This window comes from Anolis carolinensis, chromosome 4 (genome assembly GCF_035594765.1).
Source record: "Anolis carolinensis isolate JA03-04 chromosome 4, rAnoCar3.1.pri, whole genome shotgun sequence".
Lineage (NCBI taxonomy): Eukaryota > Metazoa > Chordata > Lepidosauria > Squamata > Dactyloidae > Anolis > Anolis carolinensis.
Genome location: NC_085844.1, coordinates 131,453,103 through 131,480,447, shown reverse-complemented (window position 1 = coordinate 131,480,447; position 27,345 = coordinate 131,453,103). Strand labels below are relative to the sequence as shown.

Genomic DNA, 27,345 nt, shown 5'->3' with positions numbered 1-27,345 from the left:
GGGAGTTACCCTGGACCATGCTCTGACTTACAAGAAGCACTGCTTGACTATCAAGCAAAAAATGGGTACTAGAAATAATATCATACAAAAGCCGACTGGCCCAACCTGGGGATCACAAATAGAGACAGTGAAGACACCTGCCCTTGCGCTTTGCTACTCTGCTGCGGTTGTCAGGTGGTGCAATACCTGCTAAATAGTATAAATTCTCTATAGTGGTGTAGGGTGTAGACATTCTGCAGCATGTTTCATTAGGAGCCACATCCACTATTTTAATGTGGTGAGATGTATTCCACACTGGGCATGAGTATTCAGCAGCAGAGTAGCAAAACACATGGGCCAATGTCTTCACTGTGTTTGGTTGTGATCCCCAGGTTGTGCCAGTCAGCTTTTGCATGATGTTATTTCTAGGTGACATCTGACTAAAGGAAAATCAGATGGCATTATTAATTCCTTCAGTTTGAACAGTATACACCTATTGATGCAACCTAGAATAGGACTGGCCTTTTTGGCCACCACATGACACTGTTGACACAATACTCTGGATTCATGTCTCCTCTGTGGCCAAGCCCTAAATTCTCTGGACTCTCACTTAAGAAAAATGCTTATCACAATGGAGGCAATCTTATATCCACTTACTTTAGAGTACATTTCAATGAACCCAATGAGACTCACTTCTGGATAGATGCTGTTAGTATTGAGTCATCACCATCACCATTACCATAAACAAGCTGTACTTCAAAATAGGCGTTGTACTAGATACAGGTGTAGGAGATATTTTTAAACAAAGAAGGACAGGAAGGATTGAGAGCAGAGCAGGGAAAAGAAATTTTTTACTTAGGGTCCTTCCACACAGCCATATAACCCAGAATATCAAGGCAGAACAGCCCACAATATCTGCTTTGAACTGGGATATCTGAGTCCACACTGCCATATATCCCAGTTCAAAGCAGATAATGTGCGATTTCATTCAGCTGTGTGGAAGGGGCCTTAGTTAATGAAGCACTATATGAGCATTAAATCTGAAGAAAAACCAGAAATAAAAAATGAGAGAGAATGGAAGAGAATCACAATGTCCATCCCTCTACAAAGATTCCAACAACTTCCTTATAGCCAATAATGTGCGGGCACTGTTCAGCTCTAAAGGACTGACATTTCAAAAGAGTTCTGGTTGTCAACCAGACAAATCATCTTCTCCATATTTCCCCTCTTCCCATTCCATTAATCCATTCCCTCATTATTTCTTTTCTTCCCTATTCACTTGCTTCTAATATCCACAAGAAAGCTCGAGCATCTTAGGCCCCATCTACACTGACCATATAATGCAGTTTCAAACGGCATTATATGGCAATGTAGGTGGGACCTTGGATTAACAAGCCAAACAGCACAGAGCCACTGAATTGATTTCATCTTGTCCTAATCTCTTTCCCCTGTGGTTTTTGAGCTGTAATTTCTGTCCCCTAACACATATTAGTTAGTAATTACAATTACTTTGTTAAAGTTCAGGAATAACTTCAGTGTTCAATGTGTTGTCGAAGGCTTTTACATACATACAACAAACTCCAGTGTTGATTAGCAATCTGTGGAGTTCCATCTTGTTGGAGAAAATTGAATGCCTTGAAGGTTGGGTTGCTGACCTGAAGGTTGGCAGTTTGAATCCAACTTGGGGAGAGTGAGGACGAGCTCCCTCTGTCAGCTCCAGCTCCATTTGGGGATATGAGAGAAGCCTCCCACAAGGAAGGCAAAAACATCAAAACACCCGGGCGTCCCCTGGGCAACTTCCTTGCAGACGGCCAATTCTCTCACACCAGAAGCGACTTGCAGTTTCTCAAGTCACTCCTGACACGAATTTTTTTTGTCCAAGGTGGAATGTTCTGTTTGTACATGTAAAACTGTAAGATGTGGTCTTGGAGTTTTGCTTTTATTGCAGGATTGCTGTTTTTTTCATTGATCTGTTTTGTTTTATTTTTCTATCTGCTTTATTTTTCTTCTTCACTTTTAGCTTGTAGTAAATTGCTATTATTGTTTGTCGCAAATAAATTTCTTATTTCAAAAGAAGTCGTATGCTATTCTGTTGTCACTCAACTCTTCCTTCCTTTATATCCCTGGTCCAAATGAATGTGAAACTGAGGGCTTGTCTACTAAACATGGACAATAGCCCCTCCTGGTTGTTATCATTACATTCTGTCATTTCTGGTGCGTATCATGGAATAAACAGCAATATCTTGGGTTAGACTTGCATTGAGAAAAGTTGGGGGACTTGCATTGAGAAAAGTTGTAACATTCAACAGGTGGGACCAGGGGTCAAGAACTCCTTTTTTGCATTGCATTTATATATTAGCCTTATACATAAAAATTAAGCTTGAAAATTGTGTTTTTCTCATAATGTGAGGTTCCACCCCAAGTCCTTTAGAAACTTTTTCATTAATGATTTCAGTTTGAAACTTTAAGAGTATCCATCATTTGTAAAGGGCAGTGGTAGCACAGTGGGTTAAACCTCTAAGCTGCTGAACTTGCTGACTGAAAGGTCAGTGGTTCGAATCTGTGGGACGGAGTGAGCCTAGCAGTTCGAAAACATGCCAATGTGAGTAGATCGATAGGTTCAAAAACATGCCAATGTGAGTAGATCGATAGGTTCAAAAACATGCCAATGTGAGTAGATCAAGAGGCTGGCAGTCATGCCAGCCACATGACCTAGGAGGTGCCTATGGAAAACGCCGGCTCTTCGGTTTAGAAATAGGAATGAGCACCAATCTCCCCGAGTCGGACACGGCTAGAATTAATGTCAAGGGGAAACCTTTACCTTTTATCATTCCTAAATTTCTTGAAATAGCCTGGTACTCTATGGTACTTTTCTCCATCAACAGAATACCTCCCTTAGCCTTTCTCTTTTTCTCTATCTCCATAATATATTCTCAACAGAGATACTGAGCATGAAACTGATGTACTCTCAGTAGCTTCAGGCATTTGCAGTAGAAAGGGAAAACAGCTTTATTCAAGCCATTAATGAAATGCCATTTGCAATTGTTTTCATTTCCAGGCAAGGGCAGTGAGTACCTTCTATCTGACATTTGGGTTTGATTGCATCCAATTTCAATAGTTGCTTAGTTCAAAATGCAACAGCCTCTTGCTTCCTTGGACTAGAGATTTAATGATCTTTACTTTTTTCTTTCTTTATGAAAGGAAATTGTAATATCCATGTGGATGATAGAAATATTCTACTGCCATATGTTTTCTTTCTTTATTGGTTTCAAAAGAGACACAAGATGTGTGCTGATTCACCTACCCACTCCTTGGTCATTGCTTTGATTTTCTTCTCATTAAGAATTATTCTTGCTTTTCAATTACTGAGTTTCTCAAGTTGCTCCTGACATGAAAAAAAAATTACTGAATTTCCTTTGTCAGATCACCATCTTGTATCTTTTGTGCTTGTTCATAATCCACCTCCTCTGTACTGTATTGCTTAATCCAGTGGTTCCCAACCTTTTTTTGACCAGGGACAACTCTACAACATTACTACCAAAAGGGTTATGAATCGGGTTTTTAAAAAATCAACTTTAGATTTGGTTTGGTTATTTGGGGTGCTGATTCAGGAAATTGCACTGAATAGGCCACCAACACAGAATTAAAAACATAGAAGAAGACATTAAAACCACAACTGACTATGAAATTATTCCATATACAGTAGAGTCTCACTTATCCAACATAAACGGGCCGGCAGAACGCTGGATAAGCAAACATGTTGGATAATAAGGAGGGATTAAGGAAAAGCCTATTAAACATCAAATTAGGTTATGATTTTACAAATTAAGCACCAAAACATCATGTTATACAACAAATTTGACAGAAAAAGTAGTTCAATACCTAGTAATGCTATGTAGTAATTACTTTATTTATGAATTTAGCACCAAAATATCACGATATATTGAAAACATTGACTACAAAAATGCGTTGGATAATCCAGACGTTGGATAAGTGAGACTCTACTGTACTTCTTGTTGTACTTAATTGCGTTTCAGCTTCTGCTAAATATGAACCAGTATATTTAAACTTAATATTTAACCATGAGTAATATTCATATCAACAATTTATCCATTTTGACTAGCTTCTAATTCTTATATATTTTAATAAATTCACATTTAGATTATTACTTTAATATCTACTCCAGTTTTATTCCTTTTTAATTTAAATCAACCAAATCTATTGTATATTGCTCCTTCATTTTTTCCTTTTAATCTAGCTTGTTCTTATTGCATTATAACATTTCCCCAATATAATATCTTCTTGTATTTCCTTTTCATTTTAAATGTTCCATCTGTCTATAAATGATTTTTTTTATCATGTTAGAAGTGACTTGAGAACATACTGCAAGTCGTTTCTGGTGTGAGAGAATTGGCTGTTTACAGAGACGTTGCTCAGGGGATGCCTGGATGTGTTATCATCCTGCTGGGAGGCTTATCTCATGTCCCCGCAAGCTAGAGCTGACAGACGGGAGCTCACCCCATCTCGCAGATTCCAACTGGCAACCTTAAAGTCAGCAACCCAACCTGCAGGTCAGCAGTTCAGCCGGCACAAGGGTTTAACCCATTGCACCTCCTATAAATGATATTAATACAAGCAGATTCAACATATGATCTAATGTTCCATTTTTGTAATTTTGCCTTTATATTTCATTTCTCTTTAATTATTTCAGCAACTTTCCCTCTTCCGCACAAAAGTCTTGATTTGCTTTTATCTTTCCTGAGATTTCCATTTCTTTATCCTATTCCAGTCCTAATACTTTTCTTGTAAGACGAGCTATCCTTAAGTTAACAATTTTTAAATTTAATTTTAATATGTTTCTCCCATCGAAATGGGCTTTCCATGTAAATTTGCCTTCTTGTACAAGTTTTGTCTGTCTCTTTTGTCAAAACATGAACATCTTCCTCCCTGTAATGGTATATAGAGTTCTTTATTTTCCCTCATGTTGAAGATGATTTTGTATTGACTTGTCTGCATACATAGCTTGTTTATGGAAGCCTGGTTGTTCAAAAGTTGGTCCTACCTCATGAGCTATTAATCCTTCTGGTGATAAGATACATCGGGTCCATGGAGGTGCAATAGGTTAAACCCTAGTGCTGCTGAACTGCTGACCTGAAGGTTGGCAGTTCGAATCTATGGGACAGGGTGAACTCCCACTGTTTGCCCTAGCTCCTGCCAACCTAGCATTTTGAAAACATGCAAATGTGAGTAGACAAATAGGTACTGCTTCAGCAGGAAAAGGCAAAGAGATGCTCCAAGCAGTCATGCTGGCCACATGGCCAGGAGGTGTCTATGGACAACGCAGGCTCCTCAGCTTGGAAATGGAGAAGAACACCTTCTCCAGAGCCAGAGAAGAGCACCGCCTCCAGAGCTGGAAATGAAAGAAGCCTTTGCCTTTGTCCGTATATTTGTGTCTTATATATAGTACAGTAGAGTCTCACTTATCCAAGCTAAATGGGCCGGCAGAAGCTTGGATAAGCGAATATCTTGGATAATAAGGAGGGATTAAGGAAGAGCCTATTAAACATCAAATTAGGTTATAATTTTACAAATTAAGCACCAAAACATCATGTTTTACAACAAATTTGACAGAAAAAGCAGTTCAATACGCATTAATGTTATGTTGTAATTACTGTATTTATGAATTTAACGCCAAAATATCACGATATATTGAAAACATTGACTACAAAAATGGCTTGGATAATCCAGAAACTTGGATAAGCGAGGCTTGGATAAGTGAGACTCTACTGTATTTCATTGTAACAAGGCACTGAATGTTTGCCTGTGTCTATTTATATGATGTAATCCATTATGAGTCCCCTTGGGGAGAAGGGCGGAATATAAATAAAATGTTGTTGTTGTTTTTATGTAGTTTGTTTTGTGGCTATTAAAATTTATATAGCTTCAGCACATGCTTGAATCAGTAATATTTTGCAATATTTTTCACCAAAAAGAAACACTTGTCAATGCTTTAATAGGCGTGAATGTAAAGTTTTTTGCCAGGTTGTACTTCTATTATGTTGTGCCAATCACAAAGGACTACAACAGCCATATCTGTGCCATATGCTGATTTACCTCATTTTTCGGGTTTCCTCTTTCGCCATGGATCCTGGCTTCACAACTACAGAACCCATGTGCTCCCAATATGCCCTCACTATTCCAAAGATTAAATTGAGGTGTGAGGAGTTGCTTCCCAGTTCTCTGAATCCTGATCTCCACCCTAGATGGCATGTTTCCTGCCTTTGAACTGCAGAGCCCACGAGCCCCATACTGCTATTCACAAGTATTAATGTAATGGCACATGAGTAACTCAGTTGTTAAACTGAAGAACCATGTCTTTAAACTGCCAAAGGATAAAGACACACCACTACAAAAATATATTTGGTTAGCAGAGGATTAAAGATGTTTATTTACGGTTGAAGTTGCCTAAAAGATATACTCTCCCTTGAAACCGCTTAGTTTAAAATAATGTACTTAGGGATAAAAAAAACAAAGTACAGTATTCTTAGAAAAATAACGTATCTTGCTTGTATTAATTCACCATATAGGCACATTTCTAATTGAAGTTCAGTTACAGATAGGATGTAATTTCTCTGTGTTGAGAAGATAAGATATCATTCTTTATCAATAGTCCATAGTCTTTAAGTATAGTTGTATTCACTGAAGTCCATAAATCATACTTTATCCATTAAAGTCCAAACAGCAACCTGCTTTCTTTGAAGATCAAGCACATACATGCATCCACCTCCGCTGAGGTTTGATGCAAGACTGTTAGCCTTGAAGTCTTGAAACAGATACTGAATACAAAATGGAGTCCTGAGTCTGCACATGCTCAGTACAATCGCATGTCTAAAACTCTTCCCACAGCAAAGAGTCAAACTGGCAAATCAACATACACATGGAATACAGGTTAGCAAATATATACATTAACAAATAAATAGTGAGAGGCTTGGGAGGTTGCTATTTTCAACACACTTCCATCTTCTTACAAGGTGGAGCCATTTCCTTCCTGGTAGGCTCAGGGAAAAGCAAATGATGCAGCCGTTTTTACCTCGTGTGCTCTTCTTCAGTAATAATTTTTGCCATCTTGAGCACACTCTGATGTTGCTTCACCACATATGTCCCAGTTCTCATCTCCTAAATGTTGGAGGATATGAGATTTCCTTTCTCATTATGCGGTTGCTATTTTGTCACTAGCAGAAAGCCTTGCTCCTTCCTCCTCTCTCTTCTCTTAAAACAGTGATACCTTGACTTGAGAGTTCAATTTGCTCTGTGACCAAGCTCTTAACCCAAAACACTCTTATCTCAAAGTGATTTCCCATTGAAATGCTCTTAATCTATTCCATCTTTGTAGACTTATATAATTCACTAGCTGTGCCCGGCCACGCGTTGCTGTGGCAAAGTATGGTGGTATGGGAAATAAAGTATCCTATATTATCTGCTTAGAACTGGGTTATATGAGGCCCCTTCTACAGAGCTGTATAAAATGCACACTGAAGTGGATTATATGGCAGTGTGGAGTCAAGATAATCCAGTGCAAAGCAGATAATATAAGATTATAAATGGGTTATATAGCTGTGTGGAAAGGCCTTGAGTCTGCACTGCCATATAATCCAGTTAAAATCAGATAATCTGTATTTTATAGGCAGTGGGGAAGAGGCCTAAGTGAGGCCTAACTCTGCCTGTCCCCTGGGCTGAGTGGGTTGCTAGGAGACCAAGTGGGCGGAGCTTAGCCTTCTAACTGGCAGCAATTGGCTAAAAACAATTATTCCTCTCCCTCTAATTAGGACTTTATTTTTCTTTTCTTTTTGTTGTATGAACGTAGAAGCATGGATGAGGGGTTGTGCTGCCAAGTTTAGTGTTTCTGGGATGTGTAGTTTTGTTGTTTTGTCCTAGGCCGAAATTTCATTACCCTTTTATATATATAGATTTCAAAGCAGATAATGTGGATTATCCGCTTTGATAATCTAGATTATATGGCAGTGTAGAAGGGATCATGGTATTAAGGGTTCTTTCAGAGTGATTGCATAGGGAAGATATTATGTAGCCCAGCCAAAGTTTGAACATTTTAATACACATTAGCCAGGTAGTAAACAGGACATAAAGTCCTTTCTCCCTTATGTATGCAAATGTGGAGAAAACTAATTAACAAGGTGAGAAGCTGGAGCTTAATTAGAAAAGAAGAGAAGGCAGGGACAGTCTGATTTAGCTGTGTCAGCAAACTAACAGGCTAATTGCCCTTTGACAGCATCATGGCCCTTTATTAATTGAGCACTCTTTACTAATTTACTGCAATCTTTAAATCAAACATCGTGGTTTGGGGTAAGACAGTCATTGTGTAACAATTATTGTATTCTCCTTTCAGCAAGATTTACACAGTCACATTGCTAACTATCTGCTTATTAAGGTCCACAGATGCACATCTGAGATAGAGCAATAGGAACAAAATAGAGAGAACCTAACTGTATGAGTTGTTCCAGATGAGGTTTTAATCATATTGGGTTGCTGTGAGTTTTCCGGGCTGTATGGCCATGTTTCAGAAGCATTCTCTCCTGACGTTTTGCCCACATCTATGGCAGGCATCCTCAGGGGTTGCGAGGCATATTGGAAACTAAATAAGTGAGGTTTATATATTTGAGGAATGTCCAGGGTGAGGAAAAAATCTATTGTCTGCTTGAGGTACATGTGAATGTTGCAATTTGCCACCTTGATTAGCATTTTAATAGTCTGCAGATTCAAGGCCTGGTTGGTAGCTGCTTGGGGGAATCTTTTGTTGTTAGCTGGCCCTGATTGATTCTTGTCTGGAATTCCCCTGCTTTTTGAGTCTTGCTCTTTATTTACTGCCCTAATTCTAGAGTTTTTAATACTGGTAGCCTGATTTTGTTCATTTTCATGGTTTCCTCCTTTCTGTTGAAATTCGCCACATTCTTGTGGATTTCAATGACTTCTCTAATCATATTTAATCATTGTTCTACCTCAATCACTGAATTTTGTAAGGGTAGCATATGATATTTTTTACTTGTATCCACTGCTATTTTTACACTGCTCCTTTGGGAGTGGTGATATAACACATTTGATCACTTCTTTAGATTCGTACAAGCTTTTTTATTGATAGAGAGCAAATCAATTGATACAATAAATGACGGATACACACACTTAGAGAACCCCTGGACTAGATGGGTGCTGAACTAGCTGGACACTGCAATGTGAGGTCCCATTCAAACTGCCATATAAAATCCAGATTATCTGTTTTGAACTGGATTATATGTTAGTGTGGTAGTGTGTGGAAGCCCCTGGTGGTGCAGCGGATTAAATCGTTGAGCTGCTGAACTTGCTGATCGAAAGGTTGGCAGTTCAAATCCGGGGAGCGGGGTGAGCTCCCACTGTTAGCCCCAGCTTCTGCCAACCTAGCAGTTTGAAAACATGCAAATGTGAGTAGATCAATAGGTACTGCTCTGGCAGGAAGGTAGTGGCGCTCCATGCAGTCATACCAGCCACATGACCACATGACAACACTGGCTCTTCGGTTTAGAAATGGAGATGAGCACCAACCCCCAGAATCGGATACGACTAGACTTCATGTCAGGGGGAAATCTTTACTTTTTTATATGATAATGTAGACTCATATAATCCAGTTCAAAGCAGATTATTTGGCAGTGCTGCCTGCAGAGCAGGGGCTTTGTAATTTTTAAATTTTCCTGATGAGAATGTGATTATTTGCCAAGCACAGTAAATATCCAGGAGGAAAAAAGAGGCTAGGATTCAGACCACCTTCTGCATGGTGTTTTCCCCAGAGACATTTCATGTCCAGTTTTTCGTTGCTTTTGGCAACTCATGAACAATTCTCTGCTCTGTTCTCCTGACACAATGGAAACTGCCTCTACCTGGACGTGAGCAGAAGAAGCTGACAGTAGTAAGGACCTGGAAGGGCTGGGTATGAGTCCACAGCAAGCTGATGGAGATGACAATGCTCTCAACTCAAATAAAATCTACTCTCTTCAATGAAATGCTCTGCATATGTGACAGTATCAGGCCCATCTTTGCTGCCTCAAGGTAAAGGAAAAGGTTCTCCCCTAACATTAAGTCCAGTCGTGTCCGACTTTGGGGGTTGGTGCTCATCTCAATTTCTAAGCCAAAGACCCGGCGTTGTCCATAGATGCCTTAATGGTCATGACTGCATGCAGCACCGTTACCTTCCCGCTGGAGCGGTACCTATTGATCTACTCACATTTGCATGTTTTCGAACTGCTAGGTTGGCAGAAGCTGTAACTCACAGTGGGAGCTCACCCCGCTCTCCGGATTTGAACCGCTGACCTTTCGGTCAGCAAGTTCAGCAGCTCAGAGGTTTAATCCGCTGCACCACTGGGGGCTCCTCAACAGCAATGCAAATTTCACTTTTGTTTCAAATTTATTTTCCAAAGTATTCATTTGAAATTAGTTTAAAAACCCAACTTTGACTAAGGCCCCTTCTACGCTGCCATATAAAATCCACATTATCTGCTTTGAACTGGATTATATAGCAGTGTAGACTCATATAATCCAGTTCAAAGTAGATTATATGGATTACCTTCTTTGATAATCTGGATTGTATCACAGTGTAGGTCCAACCAATAGCAACCCGAAGTTATTAAATCACTTCCTACATGGTATATTAGATGGTGATTGTAATATAACATAGAAAGCATCTTAGACCCCTTCTGTCATGGTTTGCAAAGACACTGTGCTGTGTGTGTTAACTGGAAAATGAAGTGCATGAAGCCGATTGGCTGAGCCTGCAAAGACCTGGGGATTGATTTGATACTGTTTCTGTTCTGCTGCTGCAGAACCAATTTGGACAAGTTGTCAGTGCTGTCTGAGTACTAGTGAAGAGAGCTTTTGTACTCAGAGAGGCCTTGCTATTTTGAGGCCTGTTTGCTGCTGGGGAAAAAAAGAAGAAGAACCAGGACTGTATTCTGAAGCAGATTTGTGGACTGAGAAAGGACTGTTTATGACTGTGGACTTCTGTAAGTGATCAGAGGGACCATTGTAGATACTATTGTTTTTGATCTCTTGGAATCAGTAAAGTTCTTGTATTTTTGTTATGCAAACCTGAGTGGCATGTCATTGTTCTGCGGGTGACTCTGGGTCGCAGGCAAACGTAAGAGCTTCCATTTATCATCATCAATCCATCACCAGAGGTCCTAGACGAGAACCTTACACAGATGCAGATTGGGTTGGAAATCCCACTGATTGCAAATCCAGCCGTGGAATCCAATTCTTCTATGGAGGTGGAGCAGTAAGCTGGATAAGCAGGAAGGAAGATGCTGCAGCACTCTCTTCTACTGGAGAAAAATAAGCATCATTTGCTCAAGCATGCAAATAATTTACGTATGTCGCTATGCCTGTTACTAGAGGAACTTGAAATAGCTGAACCAAAGCCTATACAATTTCTAGAAGACAACCAAAGTTGCACCAAACTCTCATAGACTGGAAGGGTCCATTCGTACACCAGGTACATCACCTGTTGAATGATCACTTGTTGAGTGAGCTTCAAGCAAAAGAGCTTATTGAGATGAAGTATTGTCCACTAAAATCAGGACAGTAAATAAAAAACAACACTCAGAATACAGGGAAATTCCAGACAGGAAAGAATCAGGGCCAGCTAACACCTCCCAATAAATAATAATAATAATAATAATAATAATAATAATAATAATAATAATAATATATTTATATACCTTGGGAGGACTCAGGGCAGTTTCCAACACAGTAAAAAAACATACAACAAATTAAACATATTACCGATTAATAGTCATAAATACACAAAACATACGTTCAAAATAACCACAAGGATCAAAAGAACAATTGCAAAATGCCCCATCAATGGCCCCAAGATATTACCAGAGCTTCAGTGTGGAGACAAAGGATTTCCTCAGGCAGGAAGCAGCCAGGCTTTGAAGCTGCAAGGCTGTTTGATGCTAATCAAGCTGCCCCATTGCAACATTCACCCTTGCTTCAAACAGACAAGAGTTCTTTCTCCCACCCTGGACCTTCCACAAATATATAAACCTCGCTTGCCTCGTTCCCAACAGACCTCACAACCACTGAGGATGCCTGCCATAGATGTGGGTGAAATGTCAGGAGAGAATGCTTATGGAACATGATTCTGGAAATCTATATTCACCCCAACATTTACCTGTGTTGTCGAAGGTTTTTATGGCCAGAATCACAGGGTTGTTGTGTGTTTTCCGGGCTGTATGGCCATGTTCCAGAAGCATTCTCTCCTGACGTTTCGCCCACATCTATGGCAGGCATACTTCACAACCTCCGAGGATGCCTGCCATAGATGTGGGCGAAACATCAGGAGAGAATGCTTCTGGAACATGACCATACAGCCAGGAAAATAAACAACAACCCTAAATATTTGCCTATTTACTTATTTACCAAAGAGTCCTATTTACCTATGCACAAACTCTGTTGCTTCTTCAGGGCATTTGTTCATATTAGGTGGACAAGATTTAATATCAGAAGTAGAAAGCTATTGTTATATCCATCACTTTCAGTTGGGATTAAAAATGGATTTTTACAGTCAAAGCTATTATCTGCATCTGTTAATACCAAGAGGCCATGACAATCACTCCCTTCTTCAGTTACATCTATATTCTAAAAGTTCACAATATATTATTTATTTTTCATCATCTCCAGTTTTTCAGTATATATTTTCTCTTTGCCTCACCTCTTCTATAATGTTTTCCCTTTGACTTCCCTCTTTTGCTTGCAAACAAGCTCAAGCCCCACCTGAATCCTAACATTTGTCTGTTTGGAGAATAAATGAGTATTTATTAGAATTAAACAGCTGGGAGCACAGTGATATTTAGACAAAAATTAGAAGGGCTGCATAAAAAGGAGATAATTCCTGGAACAGCTTAGAAAAGCTACTGATCTGCTTCCACTGGGATTTCATAGGTCTCCTGTGAGAAGCTGATACAGTTAATTTCATGCTGGAGCTGCAGGCTGGGCAACACTGATATTGCCATGTTATTTAGAATCAAAAGGTCAAGCTGGAAATTGAATAATCATTGACAAGGAATCCATCAGGAATGCTAAGAGCACAGCAAGCAGCTGCTCAAAACATGTTGAAGGCGGCGGATCGGCTAGTGTTGGAGACCTGAAAGCTGTGGCTCTTTTTCATCCATTGGCTGAAGCTGCAAGTTTGGCTATACATTCAGCAAGTGCAGTAAAGCTATTAGTAGTCAGCACCTTTAACTATCTTAATGGTTTTGCTGCTGTAGGCTATCTTTTAAAACCAATGAGTCCTTTTCATCCTGCAGAGAAGTGACTAGTGGGGTGCTGTAATGTGTAGTGGAGGCCAATAGCACTCCCCATCACCCATTAATAATAATAATAATAATAATAATAATAATAATAATAAGAAGAAGAAGAAGAAGAAGAAGAAGAAGAAGAAGAAGAAGAAGAAGAACAAATGCAATTAAGGCCAAGATCGAAAAATCAGCTGATGACCCAAAATGCAGACTGTGTAAGGAAACCGACGAAACTATTGATCATATCCTCAGCTGCTGTAAGAAAATCGCACAGACAGACTACAAACAGAGGCACAACTATGTGGCCCAAATTATTCATTGGAACTTATGCCTCAAGTACCACCTCCCAGCAGCAAAGAACTGGTGGGATCACAAACCTGCAAAAGTATTGGAAAATGAGCACGCAAAGATACTGTGGGACTTCCGAATCCAGACTGACAAAGTTCTGGAACACAACACACCAGACATCACAGTTGTGGAAAAGAAAAAGGTTTGGATCATTGATGTCGCCATCCCAGGTGACAGTCGCATTGACGAAAAACAACAGGAAAAACTCAGCCGCTATCAGGACCTCAAGATTGAACTTCAAAGACTCTGGCAGAAACCAGTGCAGGTGGTCCCAGTGGTGATGGGCACATTGGGTGCCGTGCCAAAAGATCTCAGCCGGCATTTGGAAACAATAGACATTGACAAAATTACGATCTGCCAACTGCAAAAGGCCACCCTGCTGGATCTGCGCGCATCATCCGAAAATACATCACACAGTCCTAGACACTTGGGAAGTGTTCGACTTGTGATTTTGTGATATGAAATCCAGCATATCTATCTTGTTTGCTGTGTCATAATAAAATAATAATAATAATAATAATAATAATAATAATAATAATAATAATAATAATTCTTACTGGCCTCTCCTCATGGGTCAAGGTGGGTTACAGAACAATTAAAACACATAAACACTGCAAAAAACACCACAAATATACATATTAAAACATACCTCTATAAAAGCTACACATCAAAATGTATCTCTACCAAATACATATTAAAACACACAAACAGAGTTTAAACAAAGGACATGCATTTAAAATCAATCAATTTGCTCTCTTATCAATAAAAAAGCTTGTATAAATCCAAAGAAGTGATCAAATATGTTATTTTTTTTTATAAACAACTTGGAAGATGGAATTTGCAAAGCCCTTTGTGAATAAAATGCCCGGATCCATCTGACATGGATACTGCAGTTGATGCAAGTCCAGTGGATATAATCTCGGTTTGTGCTTGTCCAGTGTTAATTGATACGTTTCAGGGTTTGTGCAACCTGACAATATGGACAGAGAGCTCAAAAAGTTGAAAGCTATCACAGACTGGGGAATGCTGTAAGGCGCGTTTCCATCTTGTCTAAAAAAAATCTGTGTGATTCTATTACTGAAGAAATATCCTTCCTGGATCTCACTTACCAGATAATATCAGCCAGTCTTCAATATAATTTTTTAGGGCAAGGGATTGGAGCATGTAGTGGTCTGTTAGCTCCAAACATTCCCAGATGAAACAGATCATCTAGCTCCATTTCAATTTGGTTTCAGACTTTGCTTTGGGAAAGAGACAGCTATATTCATCTTAATAAATGACCTAGGTAGGAGACTAGACCGAAGAAGCTTGTCCCTATTGGTTCGCCTCTCTGGGACAGGGATTGGGGGGGACTGTTTTACAGTAACTCTGGTCTTTGTCAAATAACAGATTCATAAGGTGATGCTGGGGAATTTGTTTGAAACCCTGGCCACCATCCTGTGGTGTTCCTCAGTTATGTCACCTTGACTTGTAATCATCGTCGTCTCACTCGTTCAGTCGTTTTCGACTCTTCGTGACCTCATGGACCAGTCCATGCCAGAGCTCCCTGTCGGCTGTCACCGTCCCCAGTTCCTTCAAGGTCAAGCCAGTCACTTCAAGGATGCCATCCATCCATCTCGCCCTTGGTCGTCCTCTCTTCCTTTTTCCTTCCATTTTCCCCAGCATCATGATCTTCTCCAAGCTTTCCTGTCTTCTCATGATGTGGCCAAAGTGCTTCAACTTTGCCTCTAATATCCTTCCCTCCAGTGAGCAGCCGGGCATTATTTCCTGGAAGATGGACTGGTTGGATCTTCTTGCGGTCCAAGGCACTCTCAGGATTTTCCTCCAGCACCAAAGTTCAAAAGCATCTATCTTCCTTCGCTCAGCCTTCCTTATGGTCCAGTTCTCGCATCCATAGGCTACTATGGGGAATACCATTGCTTTCACTATGCGGACCTTCGTAATATCTACATTAAATATGTAGTCGAGTTCAGAGTCAGGACCATGATTGCGCTGATTGGTCGGTGCTCTGATGGTGTTGCTGTCACCAGGTGGGGATTCCTTCTGGCGGGGAAAAGATGACGGGATTGGTTTAGAATGGCCAATCACCTATGAGAGGCATCCCCCATGGGAGGGAGCAAGCTCTGTAAAACCCATACTGTTGTGGACTGTTCTTCTGATTCTGAGGGAGGAGGACAGGTGGGTGAAGACACAGCTCTTGGGGATTTGGGGCTAACTAGTGAGAAGGAGGCAAATAGAGGGAGAAAACGTGGAGGCAGTGACAGACTTTATATTTCTAAGCGCGAAGATCACTGCAGACAGGAAATCAGAAGACATCTATTTCTTGGGAGAAGAACAATGGCCAACCTTAATAAAATAGTGAAAAGCAGAGACATCACACTGGCAATGAAGGTCCACATAGTTAAAGCAATTGTATTCCCCATAGTAACCTATGGTTGTGAGAGCTGGACCATAAGGAAGGCTGAGCGAAGGAAGATGGATGCTTTTGAACTGTGTTGTTGGAGGAAAATCCTGAGAGTGGCTTGGACCGCAAGAAGATCCAACCAGTCCATCCTCCGGCTGCTCACTGGAGGGAAGGATATTAGAGGCAAAGATGAAGTATTTTGGCCACATCATGAGAAGACAAGAAAGCTTAGAAAAGATCATGATGCTGGGGGAAATGGAAGGAAAAAGGAAGAGCCGACCAAGGGCGAGATGGATGGATGGTATCCTTGAAGTGACTGGCTTGACCTTGAAGGAACTGGGGGTGGCGACGGCCGGCAGGGAGCTCTAGTGTGGACTGGTCCATGAGATCACGAAGAATCGGAAACGACTGCGTGAATGAAGAAGAAGAAGGTGAGGAGGAGGAGGAAGAAGAAAAGGTGGAAGACCTATCACAAATCCCTACATTTCAGAAACATTGAAGGGAGAAAGAAGTCAGAAGGAGATCAGCTAGGCTAGCAGAGAAAACGCTGAGCAATCAGCCCACGCCCTAGAGACAGATGTGCTGGGAAGTTCAAGGATATAAATTAGCAGCAAAGTCAGGCTACAACTGACCTACTTCGAGGGAGTTCCTGTTTCAAGCAACATGTCTCCATTCTGGCGTCAGATCTTGCTGAAGGCTCTTGGCTATTGGCGTTTGTTTTTGCAACTTGTAAGCCTGTTTATCAAAGACTTTAATTTCTGTCTGATGTGAAGATGTCTGTTTTACGTTTTCTTTAAGAACATGCCTTATCATCGAGTTTGAACTTTCTGTTTCCCTTATCTCTCAGCCCAAGTGGGATACTTGGCTGAATAAACATTGGCTGGCTTTATCAGAGCAGGCACGGAAACTGTCTATCATTCTACATGTACACCCAATGGATCTTGATTGCCACCTTTGCCAGGGATAGCCAGGGGGATTGGCCCAGCCTCTCCTGTTCCGGGAAATGTCTCTGCAGGGTGGCTGAAAGGTGAAGACCTCTGAGACTCATCTCGTTATGGCTTGGCATAAATCACATATAGTATATGCACACATATAATGATAGAAATATCATTAAAGGATACAAGGTAGGCAGAAAGTTGAGAGAGAAAAAAATACATTTTATTAAGGGTTTGAAACAATTTAGTATTTCGGTGGGAGTTGCTGCTGGTCCTCTAATGGTATTTTTCTTCTCCACAATTGCGGAAGTCCAGAGAAGAATTTTAAACAGAAATTAAAATTATGTTTTTATTCTGATGCCCTCTGGAAAGTATAAATCATTGCGAGGGGGATATTATGTTCAAAAACAAAGCTATTAGAAGAAGTAATTCAGATTTATGGGGACAAAATTTTCTCTCTTTTTTCCATCCCAAAAAAGCTGTTTCTGTTCTAAACCAGTGACTGCTGTCAATGATGGAAGAGATGAGGGTAAACAAATTGAAACTTAATCCAGACAAGACAGAGGGGGTTCTGACCATTTAGAAGGCTGATCAGGGAACAGGGATTCAACCTTCCCCTGAAATCTCAGGTGTGTAGCTTGGGAGTGCTCCTGGATGCAGATTTGAACCTGGATACTCAGGTTTCAGCTGTGGCCAGTTAAAATTACTACAGTAGCTGCACCTGCTCCTTGAGAAGTCTGATCTGCCTATGGTGATACATACCTTGCTTACATTCCATTTGGACTACTATCACATGCTACACGTGAAGCTACCTCTGGAAATTGTTGAGAGATTTCAACAGATCCAATTTAGTGTGGCCAGGCTGTTGACTGAGCATCATCACAGGGATCACATGTCCACCTTCAAGTGAAACAGTTGCCCTGGCTACTAGTCAAGTTCTGGGTAGAATACAAAGTGGTGGCTTGACCCTTAAAATCCTAAATGGCTTGGGTCCAAACTATGTAAAATACTGTATCTTTGTATATAAGCCAGTATTAAGATCTGGGCAGGGATGGGTCTCTTCCAGTCTCAACATCTTCACAGACATGGTTTATGGGGATGTGGGAGAGAGCCTTCTCAGTGGCTGCTCCCATAGTTGCCTCCATCCCCAACCCCAGGAGGGTGAACATATTTTTATTTAGGCAGATATTTTAATTTTTAATTATTGGGTCCTAGTGAGTGTGAGTAAGTGGAAATTAAAATCTGTATTTTGCATGAGGCATCTCACATCTAGAGAGCCGTGTCTCATAGCAAACCCTGGCCCTTCCCATCAAGCCAAAGAATAGGTGAATGCGATAGAAGCCAACAGTTCTTTCCATTAACCATTACCTATAGTGGAAGCCAACTACCCTCTCCATCCTATCAGGACAAATGGCTGTAATGTGTAGTGGAGGCCAATGGCACTCCCCATCACCCATTACTAATAAATAATAATAATAATAATAATAATAATAATAATAATAATAATAATAATAATATTCCCAGGAGCAAGCCATCAGAACAAATGCAATTAAGGCCAAAATCGAAAAATCAGCTGATGACCCAAAATGCAGACTGTGCAAGGAAGCTGACGAAACCATTGATCATGTCCTCAGCTGCTGTAAGAAAATCTCACAGACAGACTACAAACAGAGGCACAACTATGTGGCCCAAATGATTCATTGGAACGTATGCCTCAAGTACCACCTCCCAGCAGTAAATAACTGGTGGGATCACAAACCTGCAAAAGTATTGGAAAATGAGCACGCAAAGATACTGTGGGACTTCCGAATACAGACTGACAAAGTTCTGGAACACAACACACCAGACATCACAGTTGTGGAAAAGAAGAAAGGTTTGGATTATTGATGTCGCCATCCCAGGTGACAGTCGAATTGATGAAAAACAACAGGAAAAATTCAGCCGCTCTCAGGACCTCAAGATTGAACTTCAAAGACTCTGGCAGAAACCAGTACAGGTGGTACTGGTGGTGATCAGCACACTGGGTGCCGTGCCAAAAGATCTCAGCCAGTATTTGGAAACAATTGACAAAATTACGATCTGCCAACTGCAAAAGGCCACCCTACTGGGATCTGCGCGCATCATCTGAAAATACATCACACAGTCCTAGACACTTGGGAAGTGTTCGACTTGTGATTTTAATAATAATAATAATAATTCTTACTTGCCTCTCCTCATGGGTCAAGGTGGGTTACAGAACAATTAAAACACATAAACACTGCAAAAACACCACAAATACACATTTTAAAACATACCTCTATAAAAGCTACACATCAAAATGTATCTCTACAAAATACATATTAAAATACACAAACAGAGTTTAAACAAAGGACATGCATTTAAAATTAATGTTTATAGACTTTCTGGGTAGGCCTGCCGAAAGAGATAGGTCTTTACATAGTTTTAAAATTCCTACAGCTCATTTAGCTGTAGTTCTTCTGGCAGGTCATTCCACGGTCTTGGGGCGGCTGATGAAAAGCTCCTTTGGATGGTGTTTGCCAGTTGGGTTCTGGCTGGTTGGAGCAAATGGTTATGACAAAGGCTTGTTGCTCTCCCCACAAATCATACCACTTGAAGGCCAACTGTGGTTCCCTGTAGTATGGCAGGTAGTTAAAGCACTTGGTTGGCCATGAGTGATCATGGACTTGTTTAACCTTCTAGATTCATTGGGTCATTGAGACAGTGTTGCTGTCCCATGGACTTAATACTTAAAGGCTGGTGTGGAAGCTAACTGCACTCTCCATGGTCTTTTAGTTTGGTGGAGGCCAATGGCTCTCAGCATCAGCTTGCATGTGGCAGATGTTGACTATATGGATTATGTTGACATAATCCATATAGGTGGCAGAGGCAGACGACTTTCCCAAGTGATCAGCATCTCAGCAGATTGTGCTGATGTTTGAGCTATCATTTCTAACCTCCCAAGGATTTAATTTAAAGCCCTCTTGATTAGACTTGCTACTAGCAAAGGCATTCTTCGCAGTCTTTATGAGGTTCAGTCCATCTGTACCTTAAGAAGTTAAGAACACGATCCAGAAGTCAAACTTTTCTGTTGACATCCTCTACAGCACTGCTGCTTAAACTGTGAGTCTTGATCCCAAATGGGCACCCCTTAGCTCAGTGTTGGGTCACAAAAAATTGGCAACAGTAAGAGTTTTTGAATGCCCCCTAGACATTATATGAATCCGTTAGCAACAACATACAGTGTTTACAGTGGACTCTGAAGAAAATGCTTCAACTTTACTTCATAAAAAGGAAAATCAGCCTGCTTAGCAAGCCTTGCAAATGCTGATTTATTATCAGTAAATGGTTGATTTTTATACCCACTTTATATATTTATATACCCAGAGTTGTGAAACCAATTCTTGGGCAGAAACGGGCTGCGAGTGTAAAACATTTAAGGAACCCTGCTCGACAGGATTCATTTTTAGTATCATCCTGTTCCTATGTTGTCCTTTATCCTTCACAAGCAGAATTGGCAAGGATACCACCTGCACAGCAAAATCCTTCAGCTTCCTGCCCAAAGCTTCAGAGCCTGAGGTGAGTTTTGGCAAGTTGTCAGTGACATCCCAGATACGTGCACCAGTGAGACAGCACACTTCCTTATTCATCTTGTCAGGCAAGCACATGGATTATTTTATACACAGGTCCCTGAGCAATGAGTCTCAACCACTAGTATTTTTTTCTTTTTGTTGCATTTGGTATTTACATTGACTCCTTCCTTGGCATGTAATGTTCCTTGTTGCTGACTTTCTGTTGAAGTATCGTCACTATTTCCATCTTCATGAAAATGAAGTAAACAATTGCTTAGTTTGAGCAGTTCTGAATTCTTTCTGTATCTGAATCTGCTTCTGACCATGGGCTTCTTTTCATAGATTTTCTTAATGACATTGTGGGACTTCTTACTGCAGGCTAAACCAGGCTAATAGTTTAACCCCATGGTGGAAGATGCTCTGCAGTTTGACTGAAACTTCAGAACAGCCCCCACAGTTTGGTCATGGTATGGTCAGTAGGACCCACTCTGATGTCCACCATTGACATCCCCTTTTTCCTAAACTTCTCATTACAGATCAGACATGTGCCCTTACTATTGCCAATGCCAGATGGCTGATAAGCTCTGTATGAGTTCTAGGACATCACACTTCTGTCCTGTGATCATATCAGCAAGGGCATCCTCTTTTTCTCCCTGATCATGTCATGCTGATGTCATTGTCAGAGTAATTCGCAGCGTAGCAGCAGTTGTATGTTGTCAAATCCCACATTAACAGTCATGACAGGGAGCTTGCAATGGTTAAGAGCTCTCAAGGAGCTCTGCAGAGATTTGGCAGTGGTGATGGTAACACAAATATTAAGATGATGATCTAGTTCAGTAGTTCCCAAGCTTTGGTACTCCAGGTGTTTTGGACTTCAGCTCCCACAGTTCCTCACAGCTGGTAAGATGACTAGGATTTCTGGGAGATGAAGTCCAAAACACCTGGAGAACCAAAACCTGGGAACCACTGGTATATTGGGACTGAAATGTTTTTGGCCCAACTGGATCTGCTGGACTCTGCCCAGGGTGCAGAGTATGTGACCACTGTTCTGGACTGGCCACATATTACATTGTAGGTGATATCCATGACTTCCATTCCTATTGTTACAAGGCTATTAATTTTTCTGTTATAAGCCTCTTTATTTTCAATGTGGTCGAAGACTTTCATGGCCAGAATCACTGGGTTGTTGTGAGTTTTCCGGTCTGTATGGCCATGTTCTAGAGGTGTTCTCTCTTGAAGTTTTGTCGACATCTATGGCAGGCATCCTTAGAGGTTGGGGGGTCTGCTGGAAACTAAGTAAGTGAGGTTTATATATCTGTGGAATATCCAGGGTGGGGGAAAGAAATGTCAGGAGAGAATTCTTCTGGTATATGGCCATACAGCCTTTTTATTTTCCTTTCCAGTTTCCTTTTGTTGGTTCTGTATAATCAGTTCCCTGTGTTCTATCCAGGAAGTTGTCTTGTTTTTCAATGCATTCAATGGGCTTAACACTGATCTGGTCTTCCAAGAGACCCACAAACTTGCACTTGGACCAGGTGTAGTTAGTGAGCCTTTCTAGGAAGAAGCCAAACATTGTATACATATTATATTACAGACAATTACAGAGCCTTCTGCCTCTATCACTACAGTATTTCTCTCCCCTTTCTCCCTGTAATGTAATATAACGGCACACACTGCAGACAGGATGGGGAAAAACATGTAAATGAGCTATTATCCCAGAGCTTCACCACCTCATGGTCATCCTTGCCTGGACAAGTTGGAGTTTGCCAGTATCTTTCTTGAGTTGTGATTCCTAGAGCTAAAGAAAGTATTAAAATGAGGTCTGATCAAAGTAGAATAAAGTGGCATTACTATTTCCCTTGATCTGGACAATATGTTCCCATTGAGCCTGGAGAATATAGAATAGTTATAGTCTTTTTTTGGAGCCCTGATGGCGAAGTGTGTTAAAGCACTGAGCTGCTGAACTTGCCGACCGAAAAGTCGCAAGTTCAAATCCTGGGAGCGGAGTGAGTGCCCGCTGTTAGCTCCAGCTTCTGCCAACCTAGCAGTTCGAAAACATGCCAATGTGAGTAGATCAATAGGTACCGCTCTGGTGGGAAGGTAACGGCGCTCCATGCAGTCATGCCGGCCACATGACCTTGGAGGTGTCTACAGACAACGCCGGCTCTTCGGCCTAGAAATGGAGATGAGCACCAACCCCCAGAGTCAGGCATGACTGGACTTAACGTCAGGGGCAACCTTTACCTTTTATAGTCTTTTCACACAGTCCTATAACTCAGAATATCATGGCACGTTATCTGAATGTGGACTCAGATAACCCAGTTCAAAGCAGATATTGTGGGATTTTCTGACTTGATATCCTGGGATATAGGATTGTGTGGAAGGGCTCTGGGTAAACAATTGCAGTTAGTTCCCTCTCAGAACTGGCTCAACTGCTTAGTAAAGGTTTTCACCTGACAGTAAGTCTAGATGTGTTCGACTCTGCGGGTTGGTGCTCATCTCCATTTCTAAGCCATTGTCCGTAGATGCCTCCAAGGTCATGTAGTCAGCATGACTGCATGGAACTCAACTGCTTACATGGGCCAAAAGTCGCAGTTTGCTCCAGATTCTCTGGGAAATTTCAGAAAATTTGGTTCAAGTCCACTTTAATTTGTAACTGAAATCAGTTTTGTATTTTATGCAGCTGCCACAGAGCTGATTTGTGCCACTTCGGGACAAAGGATCAGTGTAGATGTGCTCTTAAATGGAGTCATCTTTTCAAAATGCAGAAATAGCAACCTATTGATAGGCTTATTTTGTTCTTTTAATATTCAGTGATCCACGTCCATGAATGGTGCATAATTCAGCTCTAGAAATCTTTGAAGATTGGTGTGTATATATTTATATACAGTGTTCCCTCACTACTTTGCCATTCGCTTTTTGCGGACTCGTTGTTTCGCTGTTTTTCCCGACCCCCCCCCCCCCCCCAAGGAGATACACAAATGGGTACCTAGTCTCCTATTCTTTCACTGTAGATACATACTTCAATTTGTTTGGTATGTAGTATTTGAAGTCTTTGTTTTATATGCTAACATGTCTAAAGCACACACTGCAGCCACAATTGTTATCACTTATTACAAATACATTGAATTTAATTACTAAGATTGGAACTTTATAATTTATCTGTGGTTGCTATTCAGAGTTAATGAATTTAAGATGTTTCTTTTATCCTCATTTGAGAAAATACACAATTCTATTTGTCTTGTGGTAGGCAAGGCCTTTTGTCTAGGCTTTAGGAACCAAAAACTGGACATAACTCAAATTTCAATTATCTAGGATTCAAACCAACCCGTTCTTTAAAAAGTCTGAGGTGCCATCTGAAACACATTGGTGGAGGTTAAAGACAAGAGAGGTCTTCCTGATAAAAAGCTATCCAGACTATCTCTTTTGAGTGTTTCCATGGCACCTACTTACTACTGCCTAGAACAGGAGTATCATGAGATTGAATGATAGGGGAGAACAGAAGGTGAATGTTTAGCCTGCCATTTCCGTGGTTAAATGAGCAGGGAAACATTTTTATCAAGAAAATGTCAAGAGAACCATTTAATGGAAGTGACAGCTGTGGAAAGAATTATATATACTCTTACCATGTACAATCTAGGTGCTGAGGAAAATGATGAAGAGCTAGAAGGGTCTGGTTAAAGGAAATGTTGACTTAAACTGTTACGATTTTACTCAAAAGAAGAAACTCTGGTTAGGGAAAGCAAAATTCATCATAAATCTTTGGAGTGAGAAAAGATGGCGAGCTTATATTTTTGGAATATGGTAAAGAAGGTGTGGTAGTTTGAAGCCTATGTATACAATTTCTTGGGCAGGATTAAGCCTTTCCCCAAAGAGTAGACACAGATAATGCTTCCTGAGAGTGGGACAATCCTCAAATGCCAAAATGAAAAAAATGTGACACACAGAAACAGAACTACCAGGAACTGTGCTATAAAATTAATTCCAAACATTCTCCTTAACCATTGATTATAAGACAAAGGAACAGAGACAAGCATCTCAGTCTTCAGAAGGCCTGTAGGTGAGGAATGGGTAATTTCCTCATCGAAATAACAGAAATAGTGATCTAAGATATCTTGAGAGGTATTTCCAAAGGATGAAAAAATGATGTAAGAGAGTCAGTGATAGGAGAGATCAAGCCTACTAATCATTACCCCTTCCTTTTGATCCATTCACCAATTATTGCCAAGGCCTGAGGCTCTTGTTAGGAATATGTTTATATATAAATGTATACAGCATGAGAAATAAACAAGACAAGCTTTTGCTTTTAATACACCAGAACTCCAGGTGGCGTAATAATAATAATAATAATAATAATAATAATAATAATAATTTTATTCTTATATCCCGCCTACATCTCCCTGTGGGGACTCGGGGCGGCTTGCAAATGTAGAACAAAAGTACAATAGCGTAGTGGGTTAAAGCCTTGTGACTTGAAGGTTGGGTTGTTGACCTGAAGGCTGCCAGGTTCGAATCCAACCCGAGGAGAGCAAGGATGAGCTCCCTCTATCAGCTCCATGCGGGGACATGAGAGAAGCCTCCCACAAGGATGGTAAAAACATCAAAACATCTGGGCATCCCCTGGGCAACATCCTTGCAGATGGCCAATTCTTTCACACCAGAAGTGACTTGCAGTTTCTCAAGTTGCTCCTGACAGGAAAAAACAAAAAAAAAAAAACAGGGAGGCAAGTATGATATAATAGACAGCACTGAAAACTAGTGAGATGATACAGCAAATGTACAGCAGCCTTGAATAGGTAAAAAGGTAGTGAAGTAATACTTAGACTCTAAAATGATTTATGTTTTTAAGGGCCCGATGAACTGAATCCCAGGTGTAATCTCAGGGCTGCTGTTCATAACATAGGACTGCAATGAAAATACATTTTTCAGTACTGTAGACATATTTTTGGTGCTGAATTTAAAAAACCCAATAAAAATATGCCTGAAGAGAGGTCCAATCATCGTAGGAGGTAGCACAGCATAGAAAACAAGAAGGGGAAGCTGGGTAGCGATGTTTCTCTCAGTGGGATAAGGTGAGGGGTGATGCGGAGCATGGGGCGACGGGTTTCCCCTGCCAGTTTCACCATGATCCATGGCGAATCCCCCTGCTATTGCTCGGATCAGCAATATTACTAAGATTGGAACTGCATCTCCTTCCCCTTCCCTTATCTTCTATTCTATTCATTCCCTCACCTCACCAAACACCCTTGGGTTGCATATCCTTTGCTTTTTGCTTATCAGCCTCACCATTCACTGTCTCTCATACTGTCCTTGTCTCACCTTTTGATTTTGCAAGGCAGTCCATCCTTGCGTTTTGTATCCTGCCACTCAACCCTCTTACTCCCCAATCCCTCCTACTCTCACCATGGCCTCACCACTACTTGCTTGCTTTTTGTATATCACCTCTCATTATACTCACGTCTAGACTCATATAATCATAGAATTAGAAGAGAAAACTAGAGACATATATCCAAATCACTGCAAAATCAAAGCATAACATATGGCTATCCAGCCTCTGGCTAAAAACCTTCAGAGAAGGAGATTGCACCACACTCCCAGGCTGCATATTCCACTATCAAACAGGAGGCCTCCCATCAAGAGGCTTTCCCTGCCTAGGTGGAATCTACTTTCCTGTAGTTTGAATCCATTTCTTTGTCTTGCCACCTCATCAGTGCGCTGTCAGCATGCTGTCAGGGTGGAGTCTATCAAAGCCCATCACATGATGCAGGCCAACTTTTGGTGGGGCTAAGTTAGGCTCCGTCCCAGCAGTGTGTTGGCAGTGCACTAAGAAGGAGCCCCGAGGAGAATGGTCATTGAAGAAGCTGGGGAACGCATGGGAGGTAGTTGGGGACAGCGAGGAAACATAGGATGGCAACCCACAACCAACCATAGTAAATGCTGGGTGCTGCCCCATGGTTTCCCATGCTGTCCCTAACCTTTGGGACCTCAATGTGAGGAGGCCCTTAGTCTCTAGAGCAGCAGAAAAAAGGTTGTGCCCTTCTTGAAATGACATCCTTTCAAATATATAAACATTGCTACCATGTCACTTCTCAACCTTCCCTTTTCCAAGCTAAACATATCCAGCTCTCCACATCATCCTTTATAGGGCTCGGCTTCCAGATCTCTTACCTTCTCTGGACGTGTTCTAGCTTGTCAATATCGTATTTCACCATGTAACAGTTGCCACTGCGTAAGAGTTATGCCCCCATTTGAGCCTCCCAGATTGGTAATTTGGCTTTCTTTGAGTAATAGTCACACCTTAACTTCATTGCTCCAAAGTACCCACTGCATTCATTCACCCATGTGTAACCCTTCGAGCTATACCACTTTTCTTTCTCACCTGCATTCACGTCCTTCTTCCAGCTAGTGCTTCACTCACCCGTTTTCAGTCTCAGCCAAGGAAAGCCCGGTAGCTGGAAGGGGACACACATTTTGACACTTCGTAATAGTTCCCTCCCTTCAGTCAAAGGAAAAAAGGGATAAAAAGTGTATTTTGTGATGGAATATAGTATTGTTTCTGAACTGTGCTGTGCAGAACTAGATAAAGTATTCCAAGTGAGGTCTGACCAAAGCAGAATAGCTTGATACTATTACTTTCCTTGATCTTGACGCCTTGCTTCTATTACTGCAGCTAGAACCACATTAGCATTTTAAGCTGCTGCATCATGTTGCAGACTCATCTGTTCCTCCATACTTGCGGTGTGCCCTTCACTTGTTTCTTGCACAACACT

General features: G+C 41.0%; 1 protein-coding gene across 2 annotated transcripts in view; it reads right to left on the bottom strand.

Annotated features, from left to right (window-relative positions):
* Positions 1-10,363: 10,363 nt before the first annotated feature.
* pbx1 (PBX homeobox 1) overlaps positions 10,364-27,345 on the bottom strand; it is a 266,538-nt gene continuing 249,556 nt past the window's right edge. The window contains exon 8 of one of the 2 annotated variants that reach the window (XM_062979445.1): positions 10,364-11,339. Coding sequence is in view for 1 of the 2 variants with exons in the window: in XM_062979440.1 (XP_062835510.1) it covers positions 11,337-11,339 (3 nt within the window). In the remaining variant the exon portion in view is untranslated. The remainder of the gene's footprint in view (positions 11,340-27,345) is intronic. The other variant, XM_062979440.1, reaches the window with a different exon arrangement.